This window comes from Mobula birostris, chromosome 10, assembly GCF_030028105.1.
Source record: "Mobula birostris isolate sMobBir1 chromosome 10, sMobBir1.hap1, whole genome shotgun sequence".
Taxonomy (NCBI): Eukaryota; Metazoa; Chordata; class Chondrichthyes; order Myliobatiformes; family Myliobatidae; genus Mobula; species Mobula birostris.
The window spans coordinates 15,057,218-15,077,221 of record NC_092379.1 but is presented as its reverse complement, the minus strand read 5'-3'; the positions used below and the strand labels follow the sequence as shown (position 1 = coordinate 15,077,221).

At 48.8% G+C, this 20,004-nt stretch overlaps 1 protein-coding gene across 5 annotated transcripts in view; it reads left to right on the top strand.

Moving 5' to 3' along the window:
* The window catches only part of LOC140203839 (RAS guanyl-releasing protein 1-like), a 204,044-nt gene that overhangs the window by 117,484 nt on the left and 66,556 nt on the right, over positions 1-20,004 (top strand). For all 5 annotated transcript variants that reach the window (XM_072269959.1, XM_072269962.1, XM_072269961.1 and 2 more), the window contains 2 exons: positions 145-326; positions 15,211-15,316. In XM_072269959.1, coding sequence (XP_072126060.1) covers positions 145-326; positions 15,211-15,316 — 288 coding nt within the window. The remainder of the gene's footprint in view (positions 1-144; positions 327-15,210; positions 15,317-20,004) is intronic.

The following is a 20,004-nucleotide window of genomic DNA, read 5'->3' as shown; positions in this document are numbered from 1 at the left end:
AATCTTCTTGTTCCTTGACGTATTTTGCTCAGTCTGTCATGTGAGGTGCTGCTGAAGTCCTTCTCCTTCTCTCCGTCATTCTTTTTGTATTTACCCTGAGCTGTCTGACTTATCTGCCGTCTCCACTCTCCTCTCCCACCACAGAAAGACTCGGCATGAGTACCAGAGCACGCTGGGCACCAAGGTCTCTCAGCGGCAGTGCCGGCGGCGAATGACCTGCCCGAGCCCGGCAGAGATCAGCAAGGCCAAAGCCATCATGTCCATCTCCCCACTCACCAAGGCCCTCAGCCTGGATGAACTGCTGAAGAAATGCATACAATCTTTTGGTAAGTGTTCCGTCCACATACTGACCGTGTGTGAGAGTGTCCCTGTGTGTGGCTGTGTGTGAGTGAGACGGTGTGTCATTGTCTGTGTGTGTGTCTCTATGTGTGAATGGGTGTGTGTGTCTGTGTGTGAGTGTGTCTGTCTGTATGGGTGTGTGTGACTGTGTCTGTGAATGTGTGTGTGTGTCTGTGTATGTCAGTGTGTGAGAGAGTGTGTCTGTGTGTATGGGTGTGTGTGAGTGTGTCTGTGAATGTGTGTGTCTGTCTGTGTGTGAGTGTGTCTGTCTGTATGGGTGTGTGTGTCTGTATGGATGTGTGTGACTGTGTCTGTGAATGTGTGTGTCTGTGTATGTCAATGTGTGAGAGAGTGTGTCTGTGTGTGAGTGTGTCTGTGTGTGAGTGAGACTGCGTTGTTGTCTGTGTGTGTGTGTCTGTGAATGTGTGTGTGTCTGTGTGTGAGTGTGTCTGTCTGTATGAGTGTGTGTGAGTGTGTCTGTGAATGTGTGTGTGTGTCTGTCTGTGTGTGAGTGTGAATGTGTGTGTGTCTGTGTGTGTGTCTGTGAATGTGTGTGTGTGTCTGTCTGTGTGTGAGTGTGAATGTGTGTGTGTCTGTGTGTGAGTGTGCGTGAGAGTGTGTCTGTCTGTGCATGTATGTGTCTATGTGTATATCTGAGTGTGTCTGTGTGTGTGAGTGTATCTCTTGGTGGGTGAGTGTGTGTGTGTGTGTTTGCTTGTCTGAGTGTGTGTGTGAGTGTGTGTGTGAGTGTTCCTGCCTGTGTCTATCTGTGGGGTGTGTATGTGTGTGTGTGTTAGAAAGTGTTTATGTGAGTATGTGTGTGTGTTAGAGAGTGCTTATGTGAGTGTGTGTGTGTATTTCCAAAATTATCAAGCTGCTTCCGAACTCTTTGTTAAATTTGCATTTACATTTTACAAACAAATCTCGGCATGTCTCGAATAGGAATGGTCTGTGTGAGGAGCTGTAATCATCACTGGGTAAATTTCACACTGTAATCTGCATTTAGAGCTGTAATCGTCACTGGGTAAATTTCACACTGTAATCTGCAGTTAGAGGTGTAATTGTCACTGGATAAATTTCACACTGTAATCTGCAGTTAGAGCTGTAATCGTCACTGGGTAAATTTCACACTGTAATCTGCAGTTAGAGCACAGAACAATATATAATGAGTACAAGCCTTTCAGCCCAAGATGTCTGTGTCTGCCACGTTGTGAAATTGAACTCAATCCCTTCTGTCTGCACAGGATCCACCCTTCCGCTGGCCTGCAGGTCACCCTTGGGCAAGGTGTAGCGCTTGCTTAGCCCCAACACCAACCCCCCCCCCCCCCGAATCAGGGTCACATGAAGCCATGGGAGCAGGTGGTGGATGGTCGTACGAGCAGCCGATACAGATCACAATTCCTGGTTATGCGACCACTGACACCAGGCAGACAATCTCTGAAGAATATGGATAATGGCTGGGGTGGAGGGGGGGGGGGTCACCTGTCTTGTAAAGATATGGCCTTTCACAGAAAACCACTTCTCCAGAAATATTTGCCAAGAACAGCCATGGGCAAGGATCGTGATGACCCATGTCATACAACACAACGCATAACGATGATGAACTTGGATCCCAAGATCCTTCTATGCAAGTTACTGAAAGGTTTAATGTTTCATTGAATCAGGGATTCCCAACCTGGGGCCCATGACATAAACAAGGTTGGGAACCTCAACTTTAAATACACTTACTGCTGGTGTCTGTTAAGAAAGGGTTATTTTCCCAAGTCCAGCATAGTGGAGTGCAAAGTTAGGCTTGGCCCCACCCCTCTTGTGTATCCTATTCCCTCACGGAGCTGTGTTCCACTGGGGGAGGGGGGAGGGCCAAGACAAGCTCTGCACCAGACCGGAATCAAATGCTGGCACCCTCTCAGCAGGTCAGGCAGCTGGGTTCACATTGCAGGGTGAAGAACTGGAGAAGTGGGAGGCAAATCCTGTCCAAAAGCACCTGAGATGGGACAAAGAGGCTTGTTCTATGCGAATAGGGTGTTGTAGTCTTGGACTGCACCTTCTGTTTCTCTCTTGGCGTAACAAGATGAACAACGTGGGGGCTGAATCCAAACATGCTAATTTTAGAAAAAGAAAGTGTCTCAGTCATACCTCTCAGAGTGTCCTGATGTATTTTGAGACTGCTGGTAAATTTGTGGGCCATTCTGTGCAGAGAAAGGTTGCACATTAAGGGATGAGGTGCTTGATTAGTTTGGCTTATTAAGAATGCTTTGTTGAGGAGGAATTATTGAGGGGAGATTGTGGAGGGATATTGTTGAGGGGGGATTGTTGAGGGATATTGATGACGGGGATTGTTGAGGAGGAATTATTGAGAGATTGTCAAGGGAGGAGGAATTATTGAGGAGTGATTGGAGGGGATATTGTTGAGGAGGGATTATTAAGGAACAATTGGAAGGGGATATTGTTGAAGAGGAATTATTAATAAGCAAATGGAGGGGGATATTTTTGAGGAGGGATTGTTGATGGGGGCATTTTTAAGGAGGGGTTGTTGAAGAAGAATTATTAAGGAGTGATTGTAAAGGGATATTTTTGAAGGGGGATTGAGGGAGAATTGTTGAGGAAGTATTCTTATATAGAGCATAAAACACTACAGCATAGTGCAGGCCATTCGGCCCACAATATTCTGTGACCTATTACCCTACTCTAAGATCAGACCAATCCCTCCCTCTCACATTACCCTTCATTTGCCCAAGTCTCTTAAATGTGCTTAATATATTTGCCTCTACAACCACCCCTAGCACTGGATTCACACACCCACCACTCTGTGTGGAAAAAAAAAACCCTACTACTTTCATCCCCCCTGTACTTTCAACCAATCACCTTAAAGTTATTAGTGTCAGAATCAGAATCAGGTTTAGTATCACCGGCATATGGCGTCAAATTTAATGTTAGGCGGCAGCAGTACATTGCAATACATAATAATTTTAAAAACCATAGATTACAATTAAAAATACATATAAAAATTAGATTAAGTAAGTCATGCAGAAAGAGAGTAAAAAAATATTGAGGTAGTGTTCATGGGTTCATTGTCCATTCAGAAATCGGACGGCAGAGGGGAAGAAGCTGTCCCCAAAATGTTAAGTGTGTGTCTTCAGGCTCTTGTACCTTTCTGGTGGTAACAATGGGGATTAGTGTGTGTAAGTGCTTTCTGGTCAGAATGGGCTCGATGGGCCAAAGGGCCTGTTCCCATACTGCGTGACTCACTGTCTCCTGGACGGGACGTCCAAAGCTCAGGAACGCTGTGATTAAGCTGAAGGACCTTTGTACCCACAGATGGCAGAGGACAAAGATCAGTCTGCGTCTGATCTGCGGGCACTTTCGTTTCTCTTGCCTCTGCATTTGCATCGCCTCATCTACTCTGTGCAGGTCTGCAAATACACAAGCTCAAAGCCTGCAGAAAGTCAGTAGAACTCTGCAGTAACCACCACCACCGCCCCCCCCCCCAACTAACCCCTGGGCCACAAATTCCGATACTCTGCACTTCCAGTTGCAGAAGACACCGTTGTAATGCATGGTTAATGTCCCCTTGAACCAAGTCTGGCCATTCTCCTCTGACTCCTCTCGTCAACGAAATGTTCTTGCCCACCAAATTGCAGCTGACTGGACGCCTGCTGCTTTTGGCACCATTCTCCGTAAGCTCTAGAGACTGTTGTGCGTGAAAACCCCAGGAGATCAGCGGTTTCTGAGACACTCAACCCACCCAGTTTGGCACCAGCTATCATTCCACGGTCAAAGACACTTCGATCATATTTCTTCCCTATTCTGATGTTCGGTCTGAACAACAGCTGAACCTCTTGACCGTGTCTGCATGCTTTTATGCATTGAGTTGCTGCCACACGATTGGCTGATTAGATATTTGCATTAATGAGCAGGTGTACAGGTGGACCCAATAAAGTACCCACTGAGTATATGTCATTAAATTTGTTGTTTTTGTGGCAAGGCGTTAAAAAATACTATTAGTTGCAACTAAAACTATAAATAGCTTAAAAGAGGAATAATGAGTTTCGTGGGCTGTTCAGCAATCTGAGGGCAGAGGTGAAGAAATGACGCTGAGTTCAAATTAAATGGCTTTTTTCTTTAAATGAAAACTCTATTGTTTTTGTCAGTCACCGTGAAACAACTGTACTGTTGTAAATCCTGACAAGGTCACCAATGCTCCTCTGGGTAAAGAGAACTCTTCTCACCTCAGCTCTAAATAGCTGACCTCTGATGTTTTGAAACTATGACCCTTTTTCTTTGCAGGTCCCCCTATCTCTACCTTCAGGCCCCATGCTTTTGAGGTTCTCCCACATTGACTTGGACAGTGGATGGGCCAGTCAGAATGACCAGGAGATGTGGAATTTGACCTTTAGGTTCATAGACTAATGGTCACCCCACTCTGCTGTTGACCTTCCTGGATGTAGAAACCAGTCTGATTGTCACCAGGAGAAATCTGTCCTTCGAACCCTGCCTGGACTTTGTGGTGGAACTCCACATCTCCTGGTCACTGTGATTGGCCCACCCACAGCCAATGACCCTCAGCGTAAAAGATCATGAGGCATAGGAGAAGGGTTAAGCCACCCGGCCCGTCGAGTGTGCTCTGTCATTCGATCATGGCTGATTTATTTAACCGGAGCACCCCGAGGCGACGCACGTGGTCAAACGGAGGACGTGCAGACTCCGCACAGACAAGCGCGCGAGTTCAAGATCAAACCGGAGTCACTGGAGCTGGAAGGCAGCGGTACTACCCGCTGCATTGCTGCAGTCACCCACCCCCATCCTTTCTGTGCGCGCCATGAGTCAAGGCCATTCGGTCCATTGCGTGTGTGCCGTCTCTTCAAAGAGCTCTGCTTTTTCCTTGTGGCCATGTCTGGTTCACCTTCTTGTCCATTCTCGGCCCAGGCCGGGCTCCACCAGACAGGCTCCCTACCCTCTAAAGGGCACCCTTCCCAGCTGTTTCGCAGTTAGCCAAGCAAGAACTTTTCTTCACCTTCCTTCCCACCTTTCTACCAAACACTTTAAACCTCTGGCCTCAAATGTACATCCAAGGGTTCTTTTTTCTCTCCAATCCTGATGAAGGGTCTCAGCCCAAAACGTCAACTGTTTACTCTTTTGCGTAGATGCTGCCTGGCCTGCTGAGTTCCTCCAGCATCTTGTGTGTGCCACTTTGATTTCCTGCAGATCTTCTCTCGTTTGTGATTGCAAGCAGAAGACGTCAATAAGCTTGCTGCCGAAGTGTGTGGGGGATTCTCCCTGTGTGCTGTCTGCGATTCCCTAACATCTGCGGTCCGTTCGGCAGCCTCAGCGGGAAATGCTGGGCGCCTGATGCAGTCCCTGTAGAGAACAGAGGCAGGCTTATCGGAACAGGGAGATAGTAATCTTCGTGGGCGTTTACTGAGAAACTCTGCAACGCTCCAGCCTCCCTCTAAACCTCAGAGGACCCTGCAGCCGATGTAGGAGGGCTGAGGAGAAAAGCAGCGAGATACTAACCTGGAAATTCAGCCCTTTATGACCCCCCCACCCCCACCCCAGCACCCCAGCGTCCCACACAGCGCACACATGCTGCCTCATCACCTGACACTCAGGAAACCAGCCCTCCTGGTGTTCACCTTGAAAGCCACCGACTTGGGAAACGCGACAACCTCCGCAAGCCCACCGCCCGAGACCCCAGACGCTGCGACGCGGAGGTGCCTGTGGTCCCCTCGCCCTGCGATGGCTCTGATGTCCACCTGCGAGCGTTTGTCAGATGTCGGAGGCACGAGGCAAAGTGTGTCCCATGTTGCTCAGAATTAGGCCCCCCGCATCAGCAAGATCATTTGAGTCAAAATCAGGCTTATTATTGCTGACATACAATGCTGGGCAAAAGTCTTAGGCTCATATCTATAGCAAAGGTGCCTCTAACTTTTGCACAGCACCGTAATAAATTTGAAATTATGCTATTATAATTTTGAATTCTACAGTGTTGTGCAAAACCCTTACACACATGCAGTATATATATCTAGGGTGCCTAAGACTTTTGCACAGTACCACCGTAATTTTATGTATCGCACTGTACTGCTACCACAAAAAAAATAAATTTCATGATGTGTGAGTGATGATAAACCTGATTCTGACATGGGTCTCTATTGTGGGAAGGGGCCAGGGAGAGGGGAATTGTAGTTGGGGAAAGGGGAAGGGAGAGGGGAATTGTAGTTGGGAAAAGGGGAAGGGAGAAGGGGGAGTCATGGTTGGGAAAAGGGGAAGGGGGGAGCGGAAGCACCAGAGAGACATTCTGTAACAATCAATAAACCAATTGATTGGAATCAAATGACCTTATCTGGTGTCTCAGGGCTGGGTGTGTCTGCACCCATGCCACCCCTCCCACACCCTGGCACTCCTTCTCTGCCACCCATCCCACATTCCTCCCGCAGCGCTCCACCCTTGGCATTCCCAGCATCCTTTGCTCCCGCCAGATCTGCCAACTCTCAGTCCTCTCCACGTTGACAAATACAGTACTGTGCAAAATGTATATATATAATTTTCTCCTTGAATGTTGGTCATGAGAAGAGGACATACCCTGGTGAGGGTCCTTCACTACGGATGCTGTCTTGAGGCATTGCTCCTTGACGGCAGGGAAGCTGGCGCCCATAACGGGGCTGGCTGAGTCTCTGATTTCCTCCCACTGTCCGAAGGCGTACCCGTTAGCAGGTTCGCGAACAACAGAAAATCTGCAGATGCTAGAAATCAAAGCAATACCTACAAAATTGCTGGAGGAGCTCAGCAGGCCAGGCAGCATCTGCAGAAAAGAGTCAACAGTCGACGTTTCGGGCCGAGGCCCCCAGCCTTTTCCGCAGATGCTGCCTGGCCTGCTGAGTTCCTCCAGCATTTTGTGTGTGCCGGTTAGTAGGTGAATTGGTCAGGGGCAATTGCCCCGTGATGAGGCCGGGGTGAGAGTGGCGGGTTGCTGGGTGACGCGGCTCAGCCTGTTCTGCGCTGTATCTCTGAAATAAGAAAAATGAAAATGCAGGCTCTGTACCTTTTTCTGAAACTGTGCAGAGGCCCCTCGTTACCAGATGGTGATGCAGCCAGTCAGAATGGACTGCGCAGTAAATCTGCAGAAATTTGATGACAGTATCCTTAAAGAGCCTCTGCTTTGGCTGTCCCCCCCCCCCACCCTCAATGGTCCAGACCAGGAGTTCCCAACCGTTTTTATGTCGTGGGCCAATACTATTAAGCATTGGGGTCCGTGGACCCCAAGGACCCCAGATTGGGAAGCCCCTGGTCTAGACCGGCCAGTGCTGCCCAGTGGGGTCGAGCGAAGCACAGGACTGCATTAAGTAAAAAGAGGGAGCCGAGCTTCCTAACAGGCCTGACCTGAATGGGTGATCATTATCAGGCATTTGGCCATTTGAATCTGGGTAAGAAATCGTTCAAAATTAGTCAGAAGAGTAATCTGTGAGTTGCATCTTTGGTTTGCGAACTGCACCATCTCCCTCAGCCCCGGAACCTTGACTGTTGTCAAAAACAAGCCGGCTGAGATAACACCAACCAGCAAGCACACTCGATCCTGCAGATAGCAGCCTCCGCGAAGCCTTGCTGTGTGTTTGGAGGGCAGCTCAGTGAGCGGAGCCGGTGCCTCGTCAGTGACCCAGATCCGTCCCTGACCTCGCGCCCTGTCCGGGCGCGTTATCCCCGCGATGGCGCAATTCCCCCGGGCACTCCCATCTTCCCTTCCACGTCCCAGTGAGGTGGCTGCCTGGCGGATTAATTAAGTCGGCGGGCGGTGGAATCTGTGAGGAGATGATGGGAGATCAGAGGAGCTAAAATGGGGTGGGTGGTATTCATGCAAAAAGATGTTTAGTGATCAGTGCAGACATGCTAGGTAAGAGCACCTGCCACCTGCTTCACTGCTTCAAAGCAAGGATGTAATGTTGAGACTTCATAAAGCACTGATGAGGCCTCACTTGGAGTATTGTGAGCAGTTCTCGGGCCCCATACCTAAGAAAGGATGTGTTGAAACTGGAGAGAGCTCAAAGGAGATTCATGAAAATGACTCTGTAATCAAAAGGCTTGTCATATGAGGAGAAGTTGGTGGCTCTGGGCCTGTACTCGCTGGAATTCAGAAGAATGAGTGGGTGGGGGGGATCTCATTGAATCCTATCGAATCTGGAAAGGGCTTGGTAGATGTGCACAGGATGTTTCTTAAGGTGGGGGAGTCTAAGACCAGGGGACACAGCCTCAGAATTGAGGGACACCCATTTAGAACAGAGATGAGAAGGAACTTCTTTAGCCAGAGAATGGTGAATCTGTGGATTCATGGACAAAGGTGCCGGTGGAAGTCAAGTCATTGGGTATATTTAAGGTAGAGGTTGATAGATTATTGACTGATCAGAGCATGAAAGGATATGGGGAGAAGGCAGGATTTTGGAGCTGAGAAGGAAAATAGATCAGCCATAACGAAATGGCAGAGCAGACTCGATGGGCCAAATGGCCTAATTCTGCTCCTGTATCTTATGGTCTAAACAAAATATTTACGATATTACTGAAATATTAAATACACAGCAGCTGCCATTTGCTGTTGGCCATGCCACCCTAGGAAAAGGGAATTGTCTGTCTCTCTCATTATCTTGTACATCTCTGTCAAGCCATCTCTCAGCCTCCTTCACTCCAAAGAGAAAAGCCCCAGCTCACTCAAACTTTCCTCTCTAGTGGAAGGTTTCTAAGACGTGCTCTCTAATCCGTCCAGCATCCTGGTAAATCTCCTCTGCACCCTCTCTAAGGCTTCCACATTCTTCCTATAAAGAGGTGACCAGCACCGAACACAATAATCTAAATGTGGTCCAGCCAGAGTTTTATAGATCTGCCGCATTACGTCATAGACCTGGAACTCAATCTCCTGACTAAGGAAAGCTAACACACAAAAGGCCTTCTTAGCCACCTTGTTAACTTGCCAGGCAACTTGTGAGAGATCTTTGGACTGAGTCCTTCCAAAGTGTATCTCTATGCACATTTCTGGATTAAACTGCATCTGCCATTTCTCTGCCCAGCTCTGCATCTATATTACTCTGTTGCTCTGTTTGTTACCCTTGCTCGTTCTATTGATCTACATCTCCCTCTGTCTCTGAAGCTATAGATTCACACTACACAGAAATTGGTCAAACTCATCCATGCTGACCAAGTTGCCTACATTTGGCCCACGTCCCTCTAAACCTTTCTTAGTCATGTACTTTCCCAAATTTCTTTTAACCTTTGATATTGTACCTGCACATACAGCTTCCTCTGGCAACTTATTCCATACAGTATTGTGCAAAAGTCTAAGGCACATGTATTCAGCTCGGGTGCCCAAGTCCTTTGCACAGTACTGTAGTAATTTTATGTATTGCACTGTACTTCTGCCACACAAAAAAAAAACAAATTTCATGTCATATGTGAGTGATGATAAACCTGATTCTGATCTGGGTCTCTATTGTGGACTGAGAGTGGGAAGGGGGCAGGGAGAGGGGAATCGTGGTTGGGAAAAGGGGAAGGGAGAGGGAAGCACCGGAGAGACATTCTGTAATGATCAATAAACCAATTGTTTGGAATCAAATGACCTTGCCTGGTGTCTCAGGGCTGGGTGTGTCTGCACCCACACTAACCCCCCCACTCCCCACCCTGGCACTCCTTGTTTGCCACCTGTCCCACACCCGTCCCACGGCGCCCCACCCTCACCCTTCCCAACATCCTTTGCTCCCGCCAGTTTGCAAACTCGCTCTCCGCCCCATGTTGACCAGTACCACACTGTGCGAAAGGCTGAGGCACCCCGGATCTATACACGTGCCTAAGGCTTTTGCACAGTACAGTATCCTCTCCACCCTCTGCCATACAGGTTCCTGTTACATCTTTCCCCTCTCACCTTAAACCTATGCTCTCCCCTACCCTGTGACCATCCACCCTATCTGTCCGTTGTGATATTAAACGACTTGGTGAGGGAACCCTTTAGTGTCGTTTACTCCAAGGGAAAATGGCCAAGCCTGTCCAGTCTCAAGACCTCCATCCCTGGCAGTGTCCTTGTGCATCTTTTCTGCATTCTTTCCAGCCTAACGACGTCCTCCCTCTCTCTCCACACCCCTGTGTTTATCCCTCAGCACAAGCGTCACAGATACTCAGGCCTCCGTCACCTTGCCCTTTGTGGGATCTTGCTGTGTAAAAGCCCCTGTCCTGGCCGATGTACCCGTGACTCTGCAGCGGTTCAAAGCATCAGACCCCAGTGCCTGCTCAGTGGGGCGATGGGCCACAAAGCCTTTCTGGTGACACCCTGCCCCTGAAGAAGGACGATGTGAGATGTCCCGAGGATGTGCCAGGTGCTATAAAAATGCAGCTCACTGTAGCGACGAGCCAAGGTCAGGTTAGCCTTCGAGCTGGTCACACTGACCCTGTGGACACACTAAAACACCCGGAGAGGAGCAGAGCTATTGCTTAAAGTCCTGCCGGAGGGTCTCGGCCCGGAACGTCGGCTGTACTTTCTTCTCCCACAGGTACTGCCTCCAGCATTTTGTGTGGATTGCCCGGATTTCCAGCATCTGCAGATTTTCTCTTGTTAGCACTTAAAGTCCTTTGTTAGATACGTGGGTTATGACCAAAGGGAAAATGGCTGGTGCCACTTTGCAGTTTAGTCCAAGGGTGTTTATTAGGTGCATCGAAAATCAAACTTTCAAAACTTAGTGAAAACTGCCAATACTTACAAAAGGATATTGACCAAAAAGCACAACAATAGCTCCATACTATTTTTGTCCAGCGTAAACCCCTGGCAGCCCCGATCTCTCTCTCCTGCTGAGAGTGATCAGCTCCTTTTTATTCATCACGAGGACCTACTGTACCATCTTTAATTACCAACAGTTAACTTAAAGCAACACATGAATCAGAATGTGATGCATCCCTCAATCATATCACAAAATAAACCTTAAATACAGTAAACAAATGATATATATACATTTGCACATCCTTATCACTAAAGAAATGGAATGTTCTGCAGTGTACGGTGGGACAGGCACTAAAAGGCCAACCGAGCACATCAGCTCGGTTTAGGACCCGTCATGGGAAGAGACCGGGGGAAGACATTGAAGTGCGCAGGCTCGGCGCCATGACAACAGAATGACAAGGCGTGTACGAATGTGCATGCGTAAGGAGTGCGTTTAGCGAGTGCCCTCCGTCGCACCCTTCATCAGAGTTGATTAGTTTGCACTTTCTGAGAACATGCACAAGGCAGCAAACGACAAATTCCATCGTATTCGTTCATCGTTGTCAGGTGGCATTCATCGGCGGGTGATGAGCAAGAGGGACTGGAGGTCGGGCTCACCTCCAGAGGAGTGGCCTCCCAGTCTTGCCCCTCCACCACTCAGTGAGAGCATGGTGGCTCGACCTCTGGCCTCTGGCCCTGGAGATCGCGGGCAAGGTGATGCTCCTTTAAGCCCTGGAGACCTGAACATGCTGGGAGCCGCATAGCAGCACCCGGAACCCAGCAGAAGTTTCTTGGAGTTACACGCTGACAGGGTGGCATTGGCTGCTGAATTCAGAAAGGGAGAAGAGCAAGATGGCTGTCTGGAACAGGAAACTGCACGGGCAGGGGTGGATGGTGTAATCGACCTGGTGTTTCAACATGCTGACCATTCAGAGGTGGAGGAAGCAGGGCAGGGGACTGTGTTCGAAGCTCTGGAAGCCGGGGTGACTGCCTCCCTAGGGCAAACACCTGCACTTCCTGTGCCACACTCAAGAGTGTTTCCCTGAGAGAAAGGGGCATTTCGGACTCTGTGTCCACCTGGCGGGGTGGCAGCTACGTCAGAAAGTTTAGTTAGTCGAGCCGATGAGGCTTGTGTGAACGCAGAGTGGCTTCCCAGAGGGCTCAGTGATGTTAGACATGAGCTGATCCTGTGGTGATGAGTCTAGTGCGGGAAATTAACACTGGGGATCCTATTGAACAGCACAGCAGCCGCAGAGGGCTGAATGGCCTCTTGCCTCTGGTGGCTCGGTCGCGTAGTGGTCAGCCCAACACTTTGCAGTACCAGATGTACCGTCAGTTGGGGTTTGATTCCCACTGCTGTCTGTAAGGAGTTTGTACGTTCTCCCCGTGACCGTGTGGGTTTCCTCCAGGTGCTCTGGTTTCCTCCCACAGTCCAAAGGTGTGCAGTTAGGATTAAGGTTAGTGAGTCGTGGGCATGCTGCGTTAGCAGCTGAAGTGTGGCAACACTTGTAGGCTGCCAGGCACAATCCTCGCTGATCAGTTTTCATGCAAGAGACATGCGTTTCACTGTATGTTTTAGTGTTCTGTGAGTCGCATGTACATTAAAACACGTGACGCACGAAAGCCTTCACCCTTGTGGCATGAATGTCAATTTCTCCGACTTCCAGTAATTGCCCCCCAACTCCACCACTCCCCTTTCCTGTTTCCCACTCTCACCTTGTCTCCTTACCTCCCCCCCCACCTTCCTTCCATGGTCTTCTGTCCTCTCCCATCAGTTCCTCCCTTCTCCAGCCCTTTATCTCTATCACCAGTCAACCTCCCAGCTCTTCCCTCCTCCTCTCCCGGTTTCACCTATCACCTACTACCTTGTGCTTCTTCCTCCCCTCCCCCCACCTTCTTACTCTGACTCCTCAACTTCCTTCCCAGTCCTGACGAAGGGCCTCGGCCTGATACATCGACTGTTTACTCTTTCCCTTAATTGCTGCCTGGCCCGCTGAGTTCCTCCAGCCGTTCATGTGTGCGTTGCTCTGGATTTCCAGCATCTGCAGATTTGCTCTTGTTTGAGACATCCCATCCTCCGTCGCTCCCGAGAGAGAAACCTCTTGCTTGCTCAAACACGAGAAAATCTGCGGAAGCTGGAAGTCAAAGAGGAATGCACACAAAATGCTGGAGTAACTCAGCAGAATTCTGAAGTCAAGGGATTGTGGAACTCCAAGCATTGGACTGATGAGGGAATGGGAGGTAATTCCTGTGTATATTAACATGTCCCGGAGTACTACAGCACAGGACAAAGCTCTTGTGCCAACCCATTTTCTGTTTACTTCTGCCTCGTCCCATCTACCTGCAGATGGACTATACCCCTGCATACCCATCCCATCCGTGTACAGAACTGTGCAAGACTCTTGGGCACATACATATAGCCAGGGTGCGTCAGACTTCTGCGGAGTACTGTAGTAATTTTATGTACTGTGCTGTACTGCTGCTGCAAAAAATAAAACAAATTTCATGACATACGAGGGGTGATTGATAAGTTTGTGGCCTAAGGCAGAAGGAGTCAATTTTAGAAAATCTAGCACATTTATTTTTCAACATAGTCCCCTCCTACATGTACACACTTAGTCCAGCGGTCATGGAGCATACGGATCCCTTCTTTGTAGAAGTGGTCCACAGCAGGGGTGATTGATAAGTTTGTGGCCTAAGGTAGAAGGAGACGTGTTATTAACTTCAAACTTTCTGCATTTTCACTCAAAGAGTTGAACTGCATGTGCATGTAACGAGAGCTGTATAACTCATCTCCTTCTACCTTAGGCCACGAACTTATCAATCACCCCCGCTGTGGACCACCTGGAGGTCCAAGACACTCTCGTTACATGCACGTGCAGTTCAACTCTTTGAGTGATAATGCAGAAAGTTTGAAGTTAATAACTCATGAACTACCTTAGGCCACGAACTTATCAATCACCCCTGTTGTGGACCACTTCTACAAAGAAGGGATCTGTATGCTCCACGACTGCTGGACTAAGTGTGTACATGTAGGAGGGATGTGCTAGGTTTTCTAAAACTGACTCTTTCTACCTTAGAACTTATCAATCACCCCTCGTATGTGAGTGATGATAAACCTAATTCTGATCTGGGTTTCCATTGTGGACTGAGGGTGGGAAGGGGGCAGGGAGAGGGGAATCATAGTTGGGAAAAGGGAAAGGGGAGGGGAAGGGAGCAGAAAGCACCAGAGAGACATTCTGTAATGATCAATAAACCAATTGTCTGGAATCAAATTGTCACAACCACAGATTTGTCAGCGCAGTAGATACGTGGTTGTGACAGGGCCCCCCTTCCCTCCAAGCAAACAGGCAGTGAAGTGTTGCTGTGCTCTGTCCAAGTCTCGACAAGCACTACAACGACAGGTATGGAGTTAAATACTATCACGATTAAATAATAATTAGCCGACACGTGCAAATACACAAGCACGATTGCCGTATCTACTGTGCTTCTGAATCCATGGTTGTAACACAAGTGACCTTGCCCGGTGTCTTGGGGCTGGGTGTGCCCCCCTCCCCCTGGCACTCCTTCCCTGCCACCTGTCCCTCACCCCTCCCACGGCACTCCACCCTCATTATTCCCGACATCCTTTACTCCCTCCAGATTTACAAACTTGATTCCCGCTCCATGTTGACAAATGCAGTACCGTGCAAAAGTGTTAGACCCCTTGCAATATATATATATATATATATCTCTGTGTGTGTGTGTGTGTGTGTGTGTGTGTGTGTGTGTGTGTGTGTGTGTGTGTGTGTGCCTAAGACTTTTGCGCAGTACGTATGTTAATAGAATTGTCAAATACCCTGTAATTAATTATGTGTTAATGAATCGTGGTCAGTATAGATGTGAATGACCTGGAGGGCTTTCTGCACACTGTAAACATTATGACTACTTTGTTTCAGATTTCCATCAGCTGCAGTATTTGTGTGACGCCTCGTGCCTGTCACATTATTCCGCTGACTACAAAGCAATGAATTTCTGCCTCAGAGTGGAACCTGTTGAGCCCACCGCACGCCCGCGTTGTCATCTGAGGGTGACTTCCGCGCCGTGTCGGGCGCTGGGCTCCCACCCTGGGCGGACCCCTTGTGACGTGTGATTTCGTGTCTCCCCAGATGTGGACGGGAATCTGCGGTGCGGCAGCGAGACTGTGAACGTGACACTGATGATGCACATCTGGATCATCCCGTCGTCGGAATTCGCCCACAGGCTCCTGGTGCTATATCCTTTCAACCAGCTGCGTCCCAGCACTGGTGGGAATCCAGAGACAGCCCTGAAACAGTTCACACAGGGTGCTCGGTGAAGGGAGTTAGCAAAATCTATCTGCATTTAGTGCTGGCAATCAACGAGTCTCAAAACATGGATGTTACTGGCAGTATCATACACTCTGTGACCACTTTAGTACAAATCATCTCCACCTAATAAAGTGGCCACTGGGTGTATATTTGTGGTCTTCTGTTGCTGTAGCCTGTCCACTTTAAAGTTCGACATGTTGTGCATTCAGAGATGCTCTTCTGCACATCACTGTTGTAACGCGTAGTTATCTGAGTTACTGTCGCCTTCCTGTCAGCAGGAACTGGTCTGACTATCCTCCTCTGACTTTTCTCTCAACAGGGTTGGGGTCGGCGGTTCGGGGAGGAATTAAGGTTAGGATTCGGGTTGGGATCGGGGTTCAAGGTGGATTTAGGGGCTGGAGTCAGGGCTCAGGATGGATTTAGGGTTGGGTTCTGGGTTGGAGTCAAGGGTACGGAATGGATTTAGGGTTTGGATTCAGGATGGGTTTAGGATTAGGGTACAGGTTGGTCTTGGGGTTCGAGATGGATTTGAAGTTAGGATACTAGTTGGAATCAGCATTAGGGATGAATTTAGGGTTTGGATTCCAGGCTCAGGATGGATTTAGGGTTAGGATTCGGGATGATGTTCAGGGCTCAGAATGGATTTAAGGTTTGGACGGGATGGTGTCTGGGCGAGATGGATTTAGGGTTTGGGTTCGCATTGGTGTCGAGATAGAGTTTGGGTTGGAGTTGGGGCTAGGAATGGATTTAGGGTTTAGATTTAGGTTTGAGATGGACTTAGGGTTTGGATTTGGGTTGGATTCAGGGTTTGGGGTGGATTTAGGAATTGGATTTGGGTTGGTGTCAGGGCTATGGCTGGATTTAGGGTTAGGATTCGGGATGGTGTCTGGGCGGGAAGGATTTAGGGCTTGGGTTCGTGTTGGTGTTGGGACTAGGGATAGAATTCGGGTTGGAGTATGGGGTCAGGATGGATTTAGGGTTTGGATTCAGGGCTCAGGATGGATTTAGGATTTGGATTCAGGATAGAGTCTGGGCTTGGGATGGATTTATGGTTTGGATTTGGGATGGTGTCAGGGCTCAGGATGGATTTAGGGTTAGGATTCGGGTTGGATTTAGGGTTGGGATTCAGGGTTTGGGATGGATTTAGGGTTTGGATTCAGGTTGGGATTCAGGTTGGAGTCTGGGCTCGGGATAGATATAGGGTTTGGATTTGGGATGGTGTCGGGGCTCAGGATGAAGTTAAGGTTAGGATTCGGGTTGGATTTAAGGTCGGGATTCAGGTTGGAGTCTGGGCTTCAGATGGATTTAGGATTTGGATTTGGGATGGTGTCGGGGCTCGAGATGAATCTAGGGTTAGGATTCAGGATGGATTTAGGGTTTGGTTTCGGGATGGATTTAGGGTTTGGATTCGGGTTGGATTTAGGGATGGGATTCAGGTTGGAGTTTGGGCTCGGGATGGATTTAGGATTTGGATTTGTCTTGATGCCAGGGTTTGGGATGGATTTGGGTTTGGGATTCGAGTTGGATTCAGGGTTCAGTATGAAGTCAGCGTTCAGACTGAAGTTAGGATTTGGGTGTCAGTGTGCGTGTAGTGGAAACCTTATCCCTCCCGCTTGTGTTTGCTGTGTTCTTATTGGAGGATCTGTTTTCTCACAGCCTCTGCCCCACTGATTTGGCCCACGCCTTCAGTAGCCTGATCCCACTCCACTCGCGTTTAATGGGGTTTCTGCTCTACAATGATGAGACCCATCATAAATTGGAAGATTGCTTCGGGAGCACCTCCGCACTATTCGCTGTAAGCAGGACTTCCTGGGGCCAAACATCTTAATTCCATTTCCCATTCCCATTCCAACATGTCAGTCCATGGTCTCCTCTTGTACCAAGATGAGGCCACCATCAGGGTGGAGGAGCAACATCTTATATTTCATCTGGGTAGCCTCCAACATGATGGCATGAATATTGATTTTTCCTTCCTGTAATCAATTATTAATTCCCCCCCCCTCTATCTCTCACTCGGACCTTTTTCCTCTTCTCACCTGCCTGTTACCTCCCCCTGGGTCCCCTCCTCCTTACCCTTTCTCCTGTGGTCCACTCTCCTCTCCTATCAGATTCCTCCTTCTTCACTCCTTGACCTTTCCCACCCGCCTGGCTTCACCTATCACCTTCTAGCTTCTATCCTTCCTCTCCCCTCTTTATAAAGGCGTCTCTCCCCTTCCTTCTCAGTCCTGAAGAAAGGTCTCGGCCCAAAATGTTTACTATCTATCCAATTCCATAGATGCTGCCTGACCTGCTGAGTTCTCCAGCTTTTCGTGCGTGGTTCTATGCTCTACTGTTCATTAGTGTAGGATGTGGGTCCCAAGTATTGTATGTATGTACAGGGAGGGGGCAGTGGGGGAGGTTTGAGCTTTGTTAGGATCATGGGCAATGTGGGGGTGTCTGCGGGGTAAGAGAGGAAAGGTTTTCGCTCATGCTTATGTTGTATCAGACCCAGAGGTCAGAACATTCGGGGTGGGGTGAGGGTCACGGCCTGGATCCTGGGCAATTGGTTTGCAGGAGGATGAGGGACAGGTTTGGGTTGATTTTAGTGTTAGAGGAGGGAGTGGGTGCGGGTAGGCTGGTCAAGTGTGGAGGTCAGGATCATGGGACATTAGGATTGGGTCAGGGGGCGAGGTTGAGTGTGGGGTGTCATGGCAAAGGGTTGTTAGGGTTAGGGATGGGGACAAATGTTAAGGATGTGGCATGAGGGACATTAGTGTTAGGAGAGGGAGCAAGTGTAGATTGGAGTTAGCGTTAGGTCCCCTCTAGGTTGCCACCAGGCTGAATCACCCTCTGACCCTTCCTCAACCTCTCATCAGCAGATGTTACTTTGCGACAGATTAATGTATTTGGTGGCAAGACTCAAATATTGATAATGGGGACACTCTGTGGTCCCTACTCCGTTGGTAACTGAGAGGGGAAATCCTCATGGGTGTGAGAGATCCCATTTCTCCTTTGAAGAACAGTGTTCAGAGAACTGACGCCTTGCAAAAAATTACTTCGAGGTCCCTGGATGATAGATAAGCGTATCTGTTTCCTGCTTAGATAGAGTTTCAAAACTCCCTGCAAGCTCAGTAACCTTGTACAGTACAGCACAGCACTTCTGATAACCACAGTGTTTCTTAACCTGTTAGTGAATGGGTCAGTATGTTGTAACAACAGGGAAAACTTCCCTCCTTTTCGTATGGTTTGATTAGGCATGTAACCTCACTCTGGGAAGACAGGAGAGGAAGGGGGTCCTTGTAGACTCTCTCACCGACCCTTTCCTGGTAGCCAGCCATTTTAATTCCACTCTTATTCCCATTTTGACATGTCCATGGCCTCCTCTACTGCCACGACGAGGCCTCTCTCAGGCTGGAGAAGCAACACCTCATACACCTTATCCTTGAGATGGTGACATTAAAAGGTGAACGTTTGCCTACCCCAATGGGAATCATCAAATATTCCCCGGTTAGGACTAGGACAGCTGAAATCCAGTCACAGCCATGGGTACTTCAGTAAACAACATTGCTTTTAATGTATTGCAATGTGCTGCTGCCACAAAACAACAAATTCCAATGATATTAAACCCGATTCTCATTCTGATTCATTCCTCCTAGCCTCTAACTTGGCAACATGAACAACCTCTGGTTATTTCAATGCCTCCCTGCTCTCTCTTTCTCTATTCCCATTCCAGTTTACCTCTTACCCCTTCTCTTCTCCTCACCTACCTATTTCCTCCTCTGGTGATCCTCCCTCTCCCTTTCTCCTATGCTCCACTCTCCTCTCCTATCAGATTCCTCCTTCTTCAGCCCTTTACATTTTCCACCTATCACCTCCCAGTTTCTTACTTAATCCCCCCTCTCTCCCACCCACCCACCTACCTTCCCTCTCACCTGGCGTCACCTAAGGCCTGCCAGCTTGCACTGGCTACGTCTCTCCCACCCTTCTTATTCTGGCTTTTTCCCCCTTCCTTTCCAGTCTCAGTGAAAGGTCTTGGCCTAAAATGTCGACTGTTTATTCCTCTCCGGGGATGCTGCCTGACCTGCTGAGTTCTTCCAGAACTTTGTCCATGTAGCTCTGGATTTCGAACACCTTCTGTTTCTCACTGCCCGCTCACTCTCTTGGCTCATTGGTTGAGATAACCCCATCTTAATTTGATAATCACGGAGTGACAGAAAGGTCGACAGCACCAAACGAGGACATTTGGCCCATTGAATTCATACTGGTTCGATATAGGATCAGTTGTTTGTCCCGATTCCCCCTTCCTTATAACCAGAGCTTCTCATTCCTGGAATAATTTGTTGGCTGACAGAAGCCAGTCTACATTTTGGCTGTTTTATGTGGACTTCCCCCCCCAATCCTTGACAATTTTTGGTGGGGGTGAGGGTGATCTCAGGAGAGAATCCCTTTCTATTGCGCTATTTAGCTTTGGGGTCAGGTGGTACCAACTCTCTTCACCCTGAACACTGTACCTTCCAAGCGGACTCTTGTAGGGGGCGGGTTAGGCGAGAGTAACTGACCCCTCGACCTCCAGTTGTGGCCACCACCAGTCCTGAGGTTCCCAACATCCAGTTTTCCCAAGGCCAGCTCCAAGCG